The 14,109-nt window shown below is 36.5% G+C and overlaps 2 protein-coding genes across 2 annotated transcripts in view; both read left to right on the forward strand.

Moving 5' to 3' along the window:
* LOC117216399 (neuropeptide CCHamide-2 receptor-like) overlaps nt 1-10,042 on the forward strand; it is a 33,269-nt gene extending 23,227 nt beyond the window's left edge. The window contains exons 3-8 of the mRNA XM_033463082.1: nt 1,744-1,965; nt 4,050-4,198; nt 5,013-5,212; nt 5,421-5,602; nt 7,804-8,018; nt 8,517-10,042. Coding sequence (XP_033318973.1) covers nt 1,744-1,965; nt 4,050-4,198; nt 5,013-5,212; nt 5,421-5,602; nt 7,804-8,018; nt 8,517-8,757 — 1,209 coding nt within the window. The 3' untranslated portion in view covers nt 8,758-10,042. The remainder of the gene's footprint in view (nt 1-1,743; nt 1,966-4,049; nt 4,199-5,012; nt 5,213-5,420; nt 5,603-7,803; nt 8,019-8,516) is intronic.
* Nucleotides 10,043-12,297: 2,255 nt separating this feature from the next.
* On the forward strand, nt 12,298-14,006 carry LOC117216446. The gene is made up of 4 exons (XM_033463147.1): nt 12,298-12,315; nt 12,388-12,441; nt 12,557-12,662; nt 13,335-14,006. Exons 1-4 carry the CDS (start codon nt 12,298-12,300, stop codon nt 13,784-13,786), a joined length of 630 nt encoding a protein of 209 aa, XP_033319038.1. The 3' UTR covers nt 13,787-14,006.
* The last annotated feature ends 103 nt before the right edge of the window (nt 14,007-14,109 follow it).

The raw sequence follows: 14,109 nt of genomic DNA on the forward strand, positions 1-14,109 counted from the left end.
TATTTGAACGTTCCGTCAGATTCGCTTACATGATGTTATTTTCGTTTTCATTACTCTCTTGTCGTGTTTAAATAAAGAAAACACGGACCACGAACAAACAAGCGATATATTTTAAATACTAATGGAATTTATAGGGATGCATAAATGTTATTTATAGAAACATTTTTCATGAAAAATAAAAAACTTATATTTCAATGAAATATCGCTTGTTGGGCGTGCGAGCTTCGTTTTCCTCGTCCCTCTACCTGTTTTTCTATTTTAAAGAATACACATTGGATTTTTGCGCCATTGTTGGGGAATGATATTAAAACGTCGAGACAAAATTTAGTCAATAACTGAAGGAAATCGCACTCGACTGGTAAAAGGGACCTTTTTTCTCTCACGTGAAAAGAAATCCATCTGGTGTCGAGTGATACATCTTTTCTCTTTGCTTCTTTTACCTACAGTGGTTCGCTACGCTGCATATATTTGAATATTTATCGTAGAAAACTTTTACGCATATATTGTCTGTGTTATATAAAACAGTTTGGAATTTAATTAGAACTATTAATGGGATACTATTATGTATACATAATATAAAAATTACTTAATAATAAAAGATTGCTTGAAAAATACTAAAACACTTAATACAAAAATTAGTATATAGCATAAGCAATTATTCTAAACATATAATAAATATTAAAAATAGTCTGACTGAATATCTAGGCTTAACAGCATGATGAGCTATTTAAATCAATATTACGATCTCTATGAAATATTAGTGGCACGTGACGATATAAGTGTATATCTTGTAATTTCTATATATGTTTACAGATTTCTTACAAACTCTACCGATGTAACTATAATAATTTCATATAAAACACAATATATTTATAAAAGTTTTCTATAAATATTCCAATTTTTCCAATAACTACATAGCCGAAATACAATTTAAATATTCGTACAGTCTCCTTATAGCTGAAAACTACAAAGCTTCCGATTATAGGTTATTACCACGTGCCATTGGGCAAATAATTTGTTTAAAACGCGCACACAGGTGCCGAGGTAGTTTTCTTGAAATATCAAAAGAAATGGACAATTTCTTTGCCTACCTACCATCGACGGGAACGTTTCTCGTTTTATTTTTAGTGAATAAACACACACGTAAATTCACATTCGCCCACATACCAATTTAGCTAACCTCCATGGAAATACACGGAAAGTAGAACGTTTACAATACATTCAAATGACTGTATAGTTGAGTGACTAGTTTTACGAGGGAGAAAGGCACGTTTATTGGTATCGTTTCAATTTTTGAACTAGTAGTTGATCGTCGAAATCTAACCGATTCTCCGGTTCGATGAGAAATTGTTATCCAATCATTCGATAGACGTAGAAGCAGCGTGAGGAAATAACGATCGACAACCGGCGCAATTTGTCGAAGGGCAATCGATCGAATTAAAATAAATAGAAATATCTGATCGATGAAATTCATGTTTAACTTGATTGACAAATAAAATCTTGCCTCTCTATAAAAATGTATACGTGTAACGAATAGAGTTAGTACGCGCGTTCGACGTTTGAAAATGGAAGTAAAATACATAACGCATAGTTTGCTTTGTTATTCCGCGGAAAAATAAATAAATTTGCTGGAAAAATGTTGAAGAATTTCAAGTTGTCCTTAACGTGGTAAAAGGGAGTAAATTGCAGTGACTGAGGTTGAATATTCAAGAATGGAAAAGACGTGGATTTATTCTTTTACAGATGGCTGTGAATCTGAATGCAACGATCCCCAACAAGGAGGACAATAATTACGTTCCATACGATCAGCGCCCGGAAACGTACATAGTACCTGTGATATTCTTATTAATCTTGGTGGTGGGTGTAATTGGAAACGGAATCATGGTGTTTACTTTGTTGAGCGACGCCAGCATGAGAAATGTGCCCAACATTTACGTGCTTTCGTTGGCTTTGGGCGATCTTTTGGTAAGGAAGGACAGGATGTGTATATATTATCTCTAATGTATCATTCAAGACCGACGTTAAAAAAAGGTATCTCTGACGTCGAATAAAATGGAGAAAGATTTCATGCACGTTTGAGAAACGTTCAGATGGACAAAACATGTCGAGAGTTTCCTCCCATAAAATATAAAATGTGTTCAAAAATTCATAGCATAAATTTTGTAAAAACATATTTCTATATGAATAATTAACTGGGTAAAATTAAACTAATCTATTATTATTCTTGCAAGCCACAATCAAAAGATTCATCAGCTTACTAACACGGAAGGGATAAATATTTAATTGTACTTCTTGTGGTTATGATTCATATATCTTGAAAAAGCCCTCTGCTACCCATTGTATTCCGCGTATAAATATATATAATAAATCAAAATGAATGTCCAATAAGTTGGAAATAAATTGCGACAAAGCTGGAATGGTGGAAACTAACAATCCATGAATATTCCGAATATAGATGAGAAAAATCTTTCCTTCCTTCGTCGGGATCCTCTTTACATTTCGATTTCCCGTCAATCGGAAAATGTTGCTAGGACCCCATGTCATTTGTATCCTGGCGATATATCGAATTTATTCAGACTGTCGGATCGCGCGTATAAATCTGTCGCGAGCGAGTTCAGAACATCCGGTACTTTCTCCGTCATCGATTTCGCGTAGAATGTAAGTAGGTACGATAACGCACGAAAGCATCTGAAGACCCATCACAGAAAATTTTTCTGAATATATATTATGACAGTTTTATTATCATTGTCGATTGTCGTGGTTATATTGATAAAATTGATTATATCGTACAAATACATGGGAAACGCAGACATTACTCTTTATTATCACATATAATATAGAAGAATTTAAGTCTCTTAGAAATTCATAATTATTCTTGTATAATACAATATATTTTTATATGATATAGCGATTTCTGCGAATTGTATGCTTGAAATAAATATCTTGTAACTTCTATACGTGTTCTTTAGTTTGTTACATATATTACCAATATAATCATGATAGTCTAGTAACGAAATTTCCAAATTTTTAGAAATATTCAAATATTTTCATAAATCACCGTATTATTTACTAAATAATACGCGTCTAAAAGAAGCACATGTTATATGACACCTTGAATCAGCCGTTAAAATTCCGTCGTTCTGGACACGTAATCGTGGACCAATAGCGAGTTCGATTATAAACGCGCTTATTTTCGTGGATATCGAGCTTACTTTATGATATATGTAGCTATACATCCTGATCCATGGACAATTTATAGCCGGATGGAGAATAATCAAAGATTAATGCGGTCCATACGATATCATGTGTGAAAATCATAAATAAAAATTTTCTCGATTATAGTGTTCGAACGATCATACTCAAACACAAAGAAAATGTGTATTTCACGATTACCACTGAGAAAAGAGAGCAACAGCATAATTGAGTGTTCGATCATACGACGAAATTTGTACATCCCGCATAAAATTGCAGAAAATTCGCTTAATCTACATTTTTTATTATAATATTCAATACAAAACGTTCCTGTTAATATTCCCCTTTTATCTCGAAATTCATCAGAGATGTCCGTATTTCAGGTGAAATTTAGCGAGTTAATGAAGGAATCTTTTTTTCGCAAATTGAGTGAACGTTACACGGTATGTTAAAAGGACGTGGAACGTGAATTCATCACGAATATTTTTAATAGACTTTCCTGTATCATTATCGCGGATTCCTTTTTATTTTAATTTTCTCGATAACAATGAATCCTGATAAATGTTTCTCTAATAATTTTACTATATGCCCGATGCCGTACAAATATAATATTGAGTATTGTTTATTTTATTGCTCTCACCTATCGAAATTTCAAAGGCATCGTTTTCAACGAAACAGATTTTCAAACGTTTCCCACATATTCGTAGTATTCAATCAAATTTCGCAAAAGTACAGAAAAATATTCGAATAAAATTTCGATAAAGGGTAGATTGAATAACACGAGTACAATTGACCGTGGAAATACAATACAATACAATACACGTGTACCTTCTCTTTTTAACTTTCGTGTATTTCAGGTGATCATAACGAGTGTACCGTTCACGTCTCTTCTATACACAATCGAGTCATGGCCGTGGGGCCTGGCAGTTTGCAAATTATCGGAGTGCGCCAAGGATATTTCGATCGGTGTCTCAGTTTTCACTCTGACCGCGTTATCAGCCGAGAGGTAAGTTGTCAAACCCAGTTACGGTTGAGGAAATTGTTGTCTCAGGGATAGGCTGGCCGTCCTAACTTTAGTGAAGTTCCGTCCCATTAATGGACCAATCGACCGACTAGTTGTTCGTGCGTTTAATCAGTAATCGAAACGAAATCTTAAACGTCCAATTTCCTTTGCGCTGTTAAGAAAATCAATTAATTTACATTAATAAGAAAGTTCAACGTTAAAATAAAGTATAACTGAAGAATTCATTTGATCAGACAAGATGATCTTAACCCTGCAATACTACATTTATACACAATCCAATTTAACGCTATATTGAAAATTACATATCATTTTATTAACACAACGTTCATTTCGAACAAACGATACGTTGCTAAATAATTTTGATTTCTTCCATGTCAAATAATTATCAGGATCTATTTGCACATTTGAATTAGTATCGTTAGTGAAGTTTAATAAAACAGAAGACGTTAAACATCCTTGCCCAATAGTGATAAATTTAGTAATAAAGCAAATAAAATAATATAATAAATAGTAAAATAATAAATAAATTGTAAAACAGAAATCTATATATAATCTAAGATTTCTATCTTACCAACATATTAATATTACAGTTGGTATATTTGTTGCATGGGACAGCTTGGAACGTATAAATAGCAACCATTTCTTAACAGTAATAAAAATACACGCACAACAGGCATCTCTAAAAGAAACATTTAAGTGGAGTATAAATTACTCCGTTCTGTAGTATTTCAGGGTTAAAGTTCCAATAAAAATTGATTTACAAATAAAAGAAAGATATGCTCGTGTTGCATCGTAGGTACTGTGCGATCGTAAATCCCATTCGTCGCCATGTAGCCGGATTGAGTGCAAAACCATTAACGATACTAATAGCCTGCCTTATTTGGGTGCTGGCGATTGTTCTGGCGATGCCAGGTGCTGTTTTCTCTCATGTGCTGATCGTAGATATAAAGACTAACTACAGCATCCAGATCTGTAGCCCTTTCCCCGTGGAATTCGGTGAGTATCTCACACGCTGAAATATTTCTATCCGGATTAAAAAAACTATTCTACTCAATCCGGGAACGAATTATAAGAGCAACTATTCTTTGCCTAAACTGAACACACAGAAAGCGAAATAGCTGCTCGTTTACGATCTCCGCTTGGACATTTCTCCGTGTGTCACACCCACGAAGTCGTATAATTTATTTCTCGTTCTGAAACGCAGGGAAGAGCTATAAGAAAGGGATGGTGTTATTCAAGTTCCTGGCCTACTACGCGATACCGTTTCTCGTTATAACAGGATTCTATCTGGGAATGGCACGACACCTCGAACTATCCACCAGGAACATGCCCGGCGAATTATCCACCGGATGTCATCGGCTGGAGCAAATTCGAGCACGCAAAAAGGTAGAGTAAATCGATATTATTATGAAATTATATAATTTTCAAGTAAAATCTAATTTTGACACAAAAGGTATACAGGTATACCAGTGTAGAAAAGAGTAATTGAAATTGCTACCTGCATGATATTTTTATGAAATTACACTGCTTATATATGCAGTCAACTTGTAAATAAATTTAAATTGTAATAAATTGTTACTTAAACTGTGATGTAAATCGAGTTATAGACGTGAATTATTTATTTTGAAAAAATGTCACGCTCATCATGTACCCGAGTAACAAGGTGCAAGAAGAAGCGGAATTAATTTAGCGCAAATCTCGAGTCGATGGTGCAATTGTTATAAACTATACTTTACTTACGCAATCTTCGATACGATCAATAATAAGATTGTGTAATACAACCTTAAGCCAATATACAGTTAAGCATCGATGAAACAAGTCTAGTCCAACAACTCGAAGAAGGCGTTCCATAACTTCCGGGATAGAACGCTAATTATAAATCTATAAACTAATTATAACGCTAATTATAAAACTATAAATCGGGATATTCTCTGGCAATATCTTTAACATGTAATCCAATTTCACTTTTCGTATTGTGTTTGAATGAAAAGTGACGGTCGATCATCTTAAAGTATATCGACGTATCGACCAATGAAGTTTCTTCAACGAGCCAACTCTTCGTCTTCCTCGTTTCTGTTGCATATAAAATAATAATTTATTTGGAAACTTCGTACACAATTTAAGATGACTATCGTTCGCATATTTGATCAACACTTTCGACCAATTGTTATTTCAATAGAAATTTATTTCTTTTTATGCAACGTGGGTGCAATGGTTTGATCGAATACACCAAGTCAATGTATTAAAATACTCGATAACAGAAAGTCATTGTTATCTGATTTAAAAATCACTTCACAGGCGGCTCGATATTCTGATTCACTTCGACTGATTCGATAGAAGGTGGCATCGAAGCGTGTCTAGCGAAGATACGACGCAACCTTCAATAACCACGGTTCTTACTTCTACTTTTCCAATGTTCTCGTCTGTCAAATGCATTCAACCATTCTCTAATCCATTTTGATAACAAAAAGCCATTTCGTAGTAGTAATAACGGTAGCTATGTTTCGTGAAAATAGAGTTTCGAGATTAATACAATTTCATGGAACAATTCGGACAAATAATGTAATCGATTGGCCTATAAATACAGTGATGACAAATCACCTCTAGATAACGGCTGAGAATTACGCCTGGACGAGAGATTCGATTTAACTGCTATCCGCTGGCGATCCATACCAAGACACGCTGCATGCGAATCAAAATGATCCATTCGCTCGAACGACTACGAGTTATCGCCTCTTTATTTTTCGTAGATGCTAGAACGCCTGCACTCTTCCCAGATTTGTTCCTCGGCTGTGAAAAGACTATTTCTCTTGGCGACGTTTTCTTCCAGTTAATCTCTATTTATCTTTCAGATAAAAAAGGCTTCTGTGAAAGAAGTTAAATATCGAACTTGAGAATTTATTTGACGTAATATTTCAAAAGTTGAAGCAAAGGCGTATTATCTAACGACATCGGTGTTGAGACGTTGAAAGCATATTTACAGGATCGATCGAACGATGACTAAACCTGCTAAGGTCGCGATCGATCTGAGGCAGATACCTGCGAAATCTTATTATAGATATTTTTAAACGGACATGTAAAACTTACTGACAAGCGCTGGTTGTCATGTCAAATCTTTATCTGTTCATCGCGTAAGATGATAGAAAAGAGGGAGGAAGAAAAGAAAATAGAAAGAAAATGGAAGAAAAGGGGGTGAAGCGAAGGCAACGACAGGAAAAGAAGGCAACTAAGGGAAAAAAGAAAAGCGAAGCTAAAAGTAGAGAAGGAAAGGAAGAAAAACAAAAGACGAAAATGGAGAGAAGCAAGGAAGGAAACGAAGCGAGAGAGTAGGAAATGGATCATAGAGAAGAAAATGACGGAAGAGAAAAATAAGAACGCGATAGAGAAAATCTTCTGCTTATTTCAGAATTTAAGAAGTAATATTGTAATGCGTAATCCACATTTAACTATTTATCTCAGATTTTTTACTATCTTACTAAAAAATATTCTAATCTAGGTTTCTAATAATTAAATTTTAACTAATTAGGCCAAATATCAGGTTAGTTGTCCCAGTTTAATACGTATCTTTCGTTCGCTGTGATCAACAGGTTGGAAAGATGGTGATCGCCTTTGTAGTTATCTTCTTCATCTGTTTCCTACCGTACCACACGTTTATGATGTGGTTCCACTTTTGTCCATCATCCGAGCAAGACTACGATGACTATTGGCATGCCTTCAGGATCGTTGGTTTCTGTCTGAGCTTCATCAACAGCTGTGTCAATCCCATCGCTCTATATTTTGTCAGCGGAACATTTCGCAAGAGGCGAGTATGACAAGATAAGCATCCTATCAAATGTCAGTCATTAAACCTAAAACATTGTAAATAGAAATAACAAGTCGAGGCACACATTCTCCTTAAAATATTATATATAGACTGGAGATGTTTATGCAAATTTATGTTCTTACGAACACGATTAGAAAAATGGAACCTAAACAGAATTTTGTTCCACTCCCCTTCTACCTTTTTCCATGTTGTTTAAATATTTTGAAATGCATAAATATCAGCATTCTAATTATTATATTACATTCTATACTACATGTTGCATGAGATGATAACATATCCATACTCATTTCACTATCTCTACATCATAACTGACTAAACAAACAACCAAGCATTATAAACGAGTACACACCTGTAAACAAACACGTTTGTAAACCGAAAACCCAAAAAAGGAAACAAACAATTCAAAAACAAACAGAAAGCTTTTCATATCTGAATATAAAGTTTCGTACTGACCGATGAACAAGGTTTTGCTTATAGATTCAACAGATATCTTTGTTGTTGCCTGAGGAGAAGGAGGTTAAGCGTCTGTCGAACAGAAACGAACAGTTCAGACAGGAATGGCAATCGAAGAGCGAAATTTTCACAAAGGAAACGAATGGTTGGACGAGACAACTTCAACGAAACCAGCTTCGGCTCGATATTCCGTAGAAACACTCAGGAACTGAACTCGACCGCTCTTTACGAGTTAACAAGTGACGGAACCACGAGACCGACTTGAAACTCTAGATCGTAATGCATTTTTCAAAACGATCTCGAGATGTCAGCACGATGAAGACTAACGTTAAACGTTGTTAAAAATCGAGGACCATTCGCAAGTAAGGTAGATCTACGTTGAATGTTTCAATTATGATTAATGATCGATTATGATTGAATTACGAGAGACAATGAATACATGAGTCGAATTCTTCGTTGTAACTATAAATATACGTAAATCTGCACGTGCAATCGCGATAATTTTTTATTTGATCGACGAAGTGCAGCTTCAGCTTTTAGCTTAAGGATTTTCAACGTCATTAATTGACTTCGACGTAAAATAATAGTGTAATATAATTGATTACCGCATTTCGGTATCTGGAGGGACCGGCTCTCGAAACAAAGCCATTGATACAAAGAACACTTTCGACCAATTGCCTCGTTCATGCCTCTGTACATCGGTATAGGTACGCGAGCACATAACACGAATAATAGGACATTCTCGAGACAAGCGGTAACTAATATTCCAATCGCTTTGAACAATTATCTTTCGATCGTTTGACTAATTGTCGATAACAAACCTGAACTATTTTTGAGCTTACCTTTGGCAATATCGATTGATCGCTAAGTCAATTTCCAGATTAAAAAAATAGTCCTCCTTTATCGAATCTCAATTATCCCTTTCTCGAGCCGATGGAAACGAATTAATTCATTGCGGCCTGTCGATAGCCTTAGCCAGTTGCAACTCTTCCCTCTTCCCAGCCTCTCCCCATCCTTTCCAAATTCTGGTTCCCGCCATTTCTCCGATCCTTTCCTTATTACGATACTTACCGCGTTGCATCGCGTCGATCCTTGAATGAAACCATTCGACGGATTGTATCGCGGCAAACTGAACAACGCACGTAAGAGAAGAGAGGATCCCGACGTTATTGAATCGCGTGGTGAAATTTAATTAGAGAGGGCGTTAGAAGGGACTGTGTGCATTAATTGTGTTCTGTCTGACGACCTTGCCCCCTTCGCTTGTTAATCGAGAATTCCTGTTTGACGTGCACCCCTGTTAACAGGATTTAGCATCGCACGTCTATTGGCCGTCGCGTTTCCGTACGTTATAGACGTTCTCGTCGTTCAGATAACGTCTGGACGTCTTCTCGATACCCCTATTATAACTGTAATTAGGCCACGCAACGACGGAAGCGTTTCCAAGTGAATCGATACAAGGTTGGAATATGTAAATACCTGGACATAACCAACTGACTTGTACCATACGACCCTAATCTTTCTGTGTGGCGAGAATAAAAATTCATATCTACGGACAGGATTCGGGTTTGTTATTCCCACTAGACGTAGCGTGCTGTGTGTTAAGTTGGCTTTCTGGATCGTTCGAAAAAGTGACCGGACACTGCGCGGACTGTGCCAAATATCGCCTAATGCTTAGCTATTCGAGTTACTATATTTATTTTTTTAAGTAGATTTAGTTTATTACGGAACACGGTCCGTAAATAGTTTGCAGATACGATACTTATATTAGGTTGTTCTGAAAATTCATAACGAAGGTTAGGAAAAATTTAAAAGGAATGTATTCTCGTAAAATTAGCATTTTTTAATAATATATGCACCGTCTCTTTCCATGACCTTTTGTCATCTGTAACTTCATGAATATTATCCTCAAAAACTATTCGTCTTTTTTGGTAAGGTCAGCGTAAATAGTTCTTACAAGATTCTTGGGTATCTAATTTTTTGTGTGTCTCTTTCTTATAGGTTTCGTAAAGATCACAATGAATAAATGACCAGACTATTGTATATACTATATCCAGTAAGTGAAAGATATAGAGCTCGTCTCGCTGGGAAAAGGAAATTGTTTTATTAACGAGTTTTCTATGTTTCTCTTCGATTCTCTTTAGTAGCCAACTTGGAACAGTATTTGTTCATTATTCGATAGAAGTTCATAATAACAGAACTACAAAACTTTCTGAACAACCTACTAGTAACTGGCTATAATTAAATCATGTTAACATGTAGAGTGTTGACAGTGTCCGTGAATTTGAAAAATTTATTACAGGCGAAAAGTAGCGTCTGACTTGTATTGTTAAAGTTATGATTTTTCCCGGTCAGAGACAGCCACTTTAACAGACTGTGCGGTGTACTGTTCTCCACTACGACGTCGTTTCGGGCCGGTATCACACTAACGTTGCAACGACGTCCGTTGTAGAAGTACATTGTTGTATGTTGGAGCGACTCACATTCTCAGCCTGTGCGCTTCAATATACGACAATATATTTCTGCAACGGACGTCGTTGCAACGCTCGTGTAGCCCTGACCTTACGAAGAAAATGAACGTGCCAGTCGTTTCGAGAGCTCGTGTTTTACTCGGAACAGGCGAAGGCTGGTTAAAGGCAAACATGGGAAGAACTCGAGAAAAATTTCTGTGCAACGTGCAAAATGGAAATGAAACGATGCTGTGATCGATAATGATGCGTAATCCTGAAAAAAGCACGGTAAGCCACGTGTTGGAACTTTACGTAAAAAATTATCGAGAAAGGTATTTTTCTAAGAAATTTCAAATATCTCCTTTCCGCGTTGGCTGCAAGTAGGATACGAATACCAGGCATGCACTAGCAGCAAAAAGTGTGCAATAAATATGTGTTTCATAAAACTGAAGAATTTTCTAAATAACTCAGCTTAGAATTGAGGTTAGGTTATATCAAGTATCCTAATACTTATGAACAGATGTATACGTAATACGAAAAACTTAAAAATCTGGTGCAGATGCCAACGACCAATTACCATGACATTAACAAATCAAAACCCTGCCCAGTTAACACAGCACTTCCACGTCTTTTCACGAATAAACCATTCTTTATTCCATTGTACAGTTTTGTTTCCATTTTGCGTAAGAATCGATAGTAACCAGTGGAGCAAGATTTATCAGAGTCTTATCCCCGCAATCTTCGGTGAAACGGGTAACAAACACCAATTCTATGGCCGCTGTTCCGGGATGTCTGTAACGTATTCGCTGTGAGTTTCGAGTAAGGGGCGCGTGCCAACCGTTTTTATCGGGCACAGGGCACGCGTCGAACAAACAGGGGTTCCCGATACAATGGTTCGCATCTGCAGGGGTGGCCCAGTGCAAGGGGCACGTTTCTAGGGGTTTTGAAAGGGGAGCGGAGAGAGGGTGAAGCCATGGCAAACCGTCACCCTCGCAGCAGTCTCTACTGCAACAAGGGACTGCTACGATTTGGACGTGGTTAGTCGATACCCATCGACGCCAGTCAACGGTCTTCCTACATTTCTAACTACCGTACTCTGAAACGAGGAAAGAATCGTCTTTTGGGGGAAGGAGAAGAATCTGGATGGACAAAAGGACCATTAGCTCGAAGGGGAAACATCTCTGATCTAGGGAGGAAGAGAAAAGCAGCAGAAGCTTAAGACCGAGAGCAGGAATTTATTTTTGACTACCGTTAATACTGTGCCACAAAGAAAGTGTTATCGCGTGAAGTCGTTCGTGAAAGGTCGTTAGCGGATCGATGGTGAAGTTGTTTCGTGGTTTCGTTGTGTCTCAGTAAGAATGAAAAGATATTCGTCGGTAAGTGGTTGGAGAAAAAGGCTTTTTGTTTACACGTTCAGTTTTTAATTGTGTTCTATTGGTACGATACAGGCTCCGTGTTTGGCAGATAGAAACAACGATAGCAAGAAGGCCAAATCGATGAAGGTAAATTCCATGAGTGCAGCGTGAATGTCGATTATGAGTGAATTATCGATTCTGGAAATTGTAAGATATAAACTAAGTATTTAAGAGCGTGTATACTCATGTGGTGTTTATACAGGAGCCGAATGCCAAAGAGTATCTGCAGTTGGCGCTGGCCAGAATCTTGGAACTGCAACGAGAGATCAAAGATGGAACGTACACAACGGACTATACCAGCGATCTCGGTAACATTAATTTATAAATTTATTATTCGACTTTTCCAGCATCTTCTCTGGTCTCTTTATGAGGCCTCTTTGCCATGATCATTAATTTCCTATGCTCCTCAGAAATTTGAAACCTCTCCGGAACCCAAGTATCTCGTATCTGTTCTTTGAAAACTGTCTTGATATTCTATTTAGTTTCCCTGCAAGCTAATTTATAACGTAAAGCATTGAATTTATAATGATTCAATCCATTTTTCTCTCGTGTTTTGAAAAACATCATAAAAAAATTTTATTCTTAGGAAAAGTTTCCGATCAGATACATTTTTCGCTCCATGTTATAAAAGTGATATCCAGAAGAATTTTAATATTAAGTACAAGTAAAAGAAAATAATACAACAAACAAATATCTTGTGATGTAGTTATGATATTAGCAAACAATTTTTTAAATATTATTTTTCGAATGTAAAGAAGGCAGAATCATACAAGGTATAGAATCAAAATATAATGGACGTAGAAATCGATATATTTACTGATTTTGATTTTTCGTTACTATCATAGAAAATAATATTTCTTTAAGATTGGTTTACAAACCGGAATCGATATGTAACAGTTTTCGTGCCTCGTTCTGCCTTCTTACGTTTCTACAGTTAATTGAACCAGACACAAAGTTAACACCTGGAATTTTTTCGCCAGGTGAGTCCAGCAGCGAGGAAGACCTGACAAATGAAATTCTTCGCAAAGTGTTCGAGAATCTTCCCGGGACACCCGACTCTGTTGAAACAATCATGAACAGAGTGACTAACAGCAAATTAAATAAGCCTCAATTAGACGCGATTCACGGTAAAAGGATTCAACTGTTGGGTTATGACACCTGTCGCAGAGCTACAGTGGGATTCATGAAGAATGTTCTTCGCGAGACAAAATGGGATGTAAACTCGAAGTCGTCTCAATCGAATTACTCTGGCTTTCGATTGGGGATTTATTCGAGAAACGAGCCGAGAGTGGCGCATTGTAGAACTGGTTTATGGAAAAGTACGTCGTCTCACGACCAGGAGATTCAAGACAGAATGCTGAGAAGCTTGGACCTGCATTTAGCGAGTAAACAAAGAGATTATACTGCCAAATTGATGCAGTCGGGCGTTTAAAATGGATACTGACGGGATTTTATTGATTCTCGTCGTTTCTCATTGGAACGATGGTGAAACTTTTTGGAATATTTGTATTTTTGCTGATGTTTTAAGATCTATGGTTAAGACTTTGTCTAAGCTTCCATCAGGGTCTTGAATAGTAAACTGCGAATATTTATACAAATTCATATTTTTATGGATGCCGGTGAAGAAATGCAACCTAAGCAGAAACTTGCTTTACTAAATATTCTAACGACTACTCTATTTTACATACTCTATATATTTCTGCATATTACGTACGTTCATAAGTTTCTCATAAATGCATGTTCGCAGTTTACTTC

Source organism: Bombus bifarius, unplaced genomic scaffold (assembly GCF_011952205.1).
Source record: "Bombus bifarius isolate JDL3187 unplaced genomic scaffold, Bbif_JDL3187 scf7180000010271, whole genome shotgun sequence".
NCBI classification, from domain to species: Eukaryota; Metazoa; Arthropoda; class Insecta; order Hymenoptera; family Apidae; genus Bombus; species Bombus bifarius.

Coding starts and splice junctions, on each gene's coding strand:
- LOC117216446 (XM_033463147.1), top strand. Junction 12,442..12,556: donor AGAAGGCCAAATCGATGAAG/GTAAATTCCATG, acceptor GTGTTTATACAG/GAGCCGAATGCCAAAGAGTA. Junction 12,663..13,334: donor GGACTATACCAGCGATCTCG/GTAACATTAATT, acceptor TTTTTTCGCCAG/GTGAGTCCAGCAGCGAGGAA.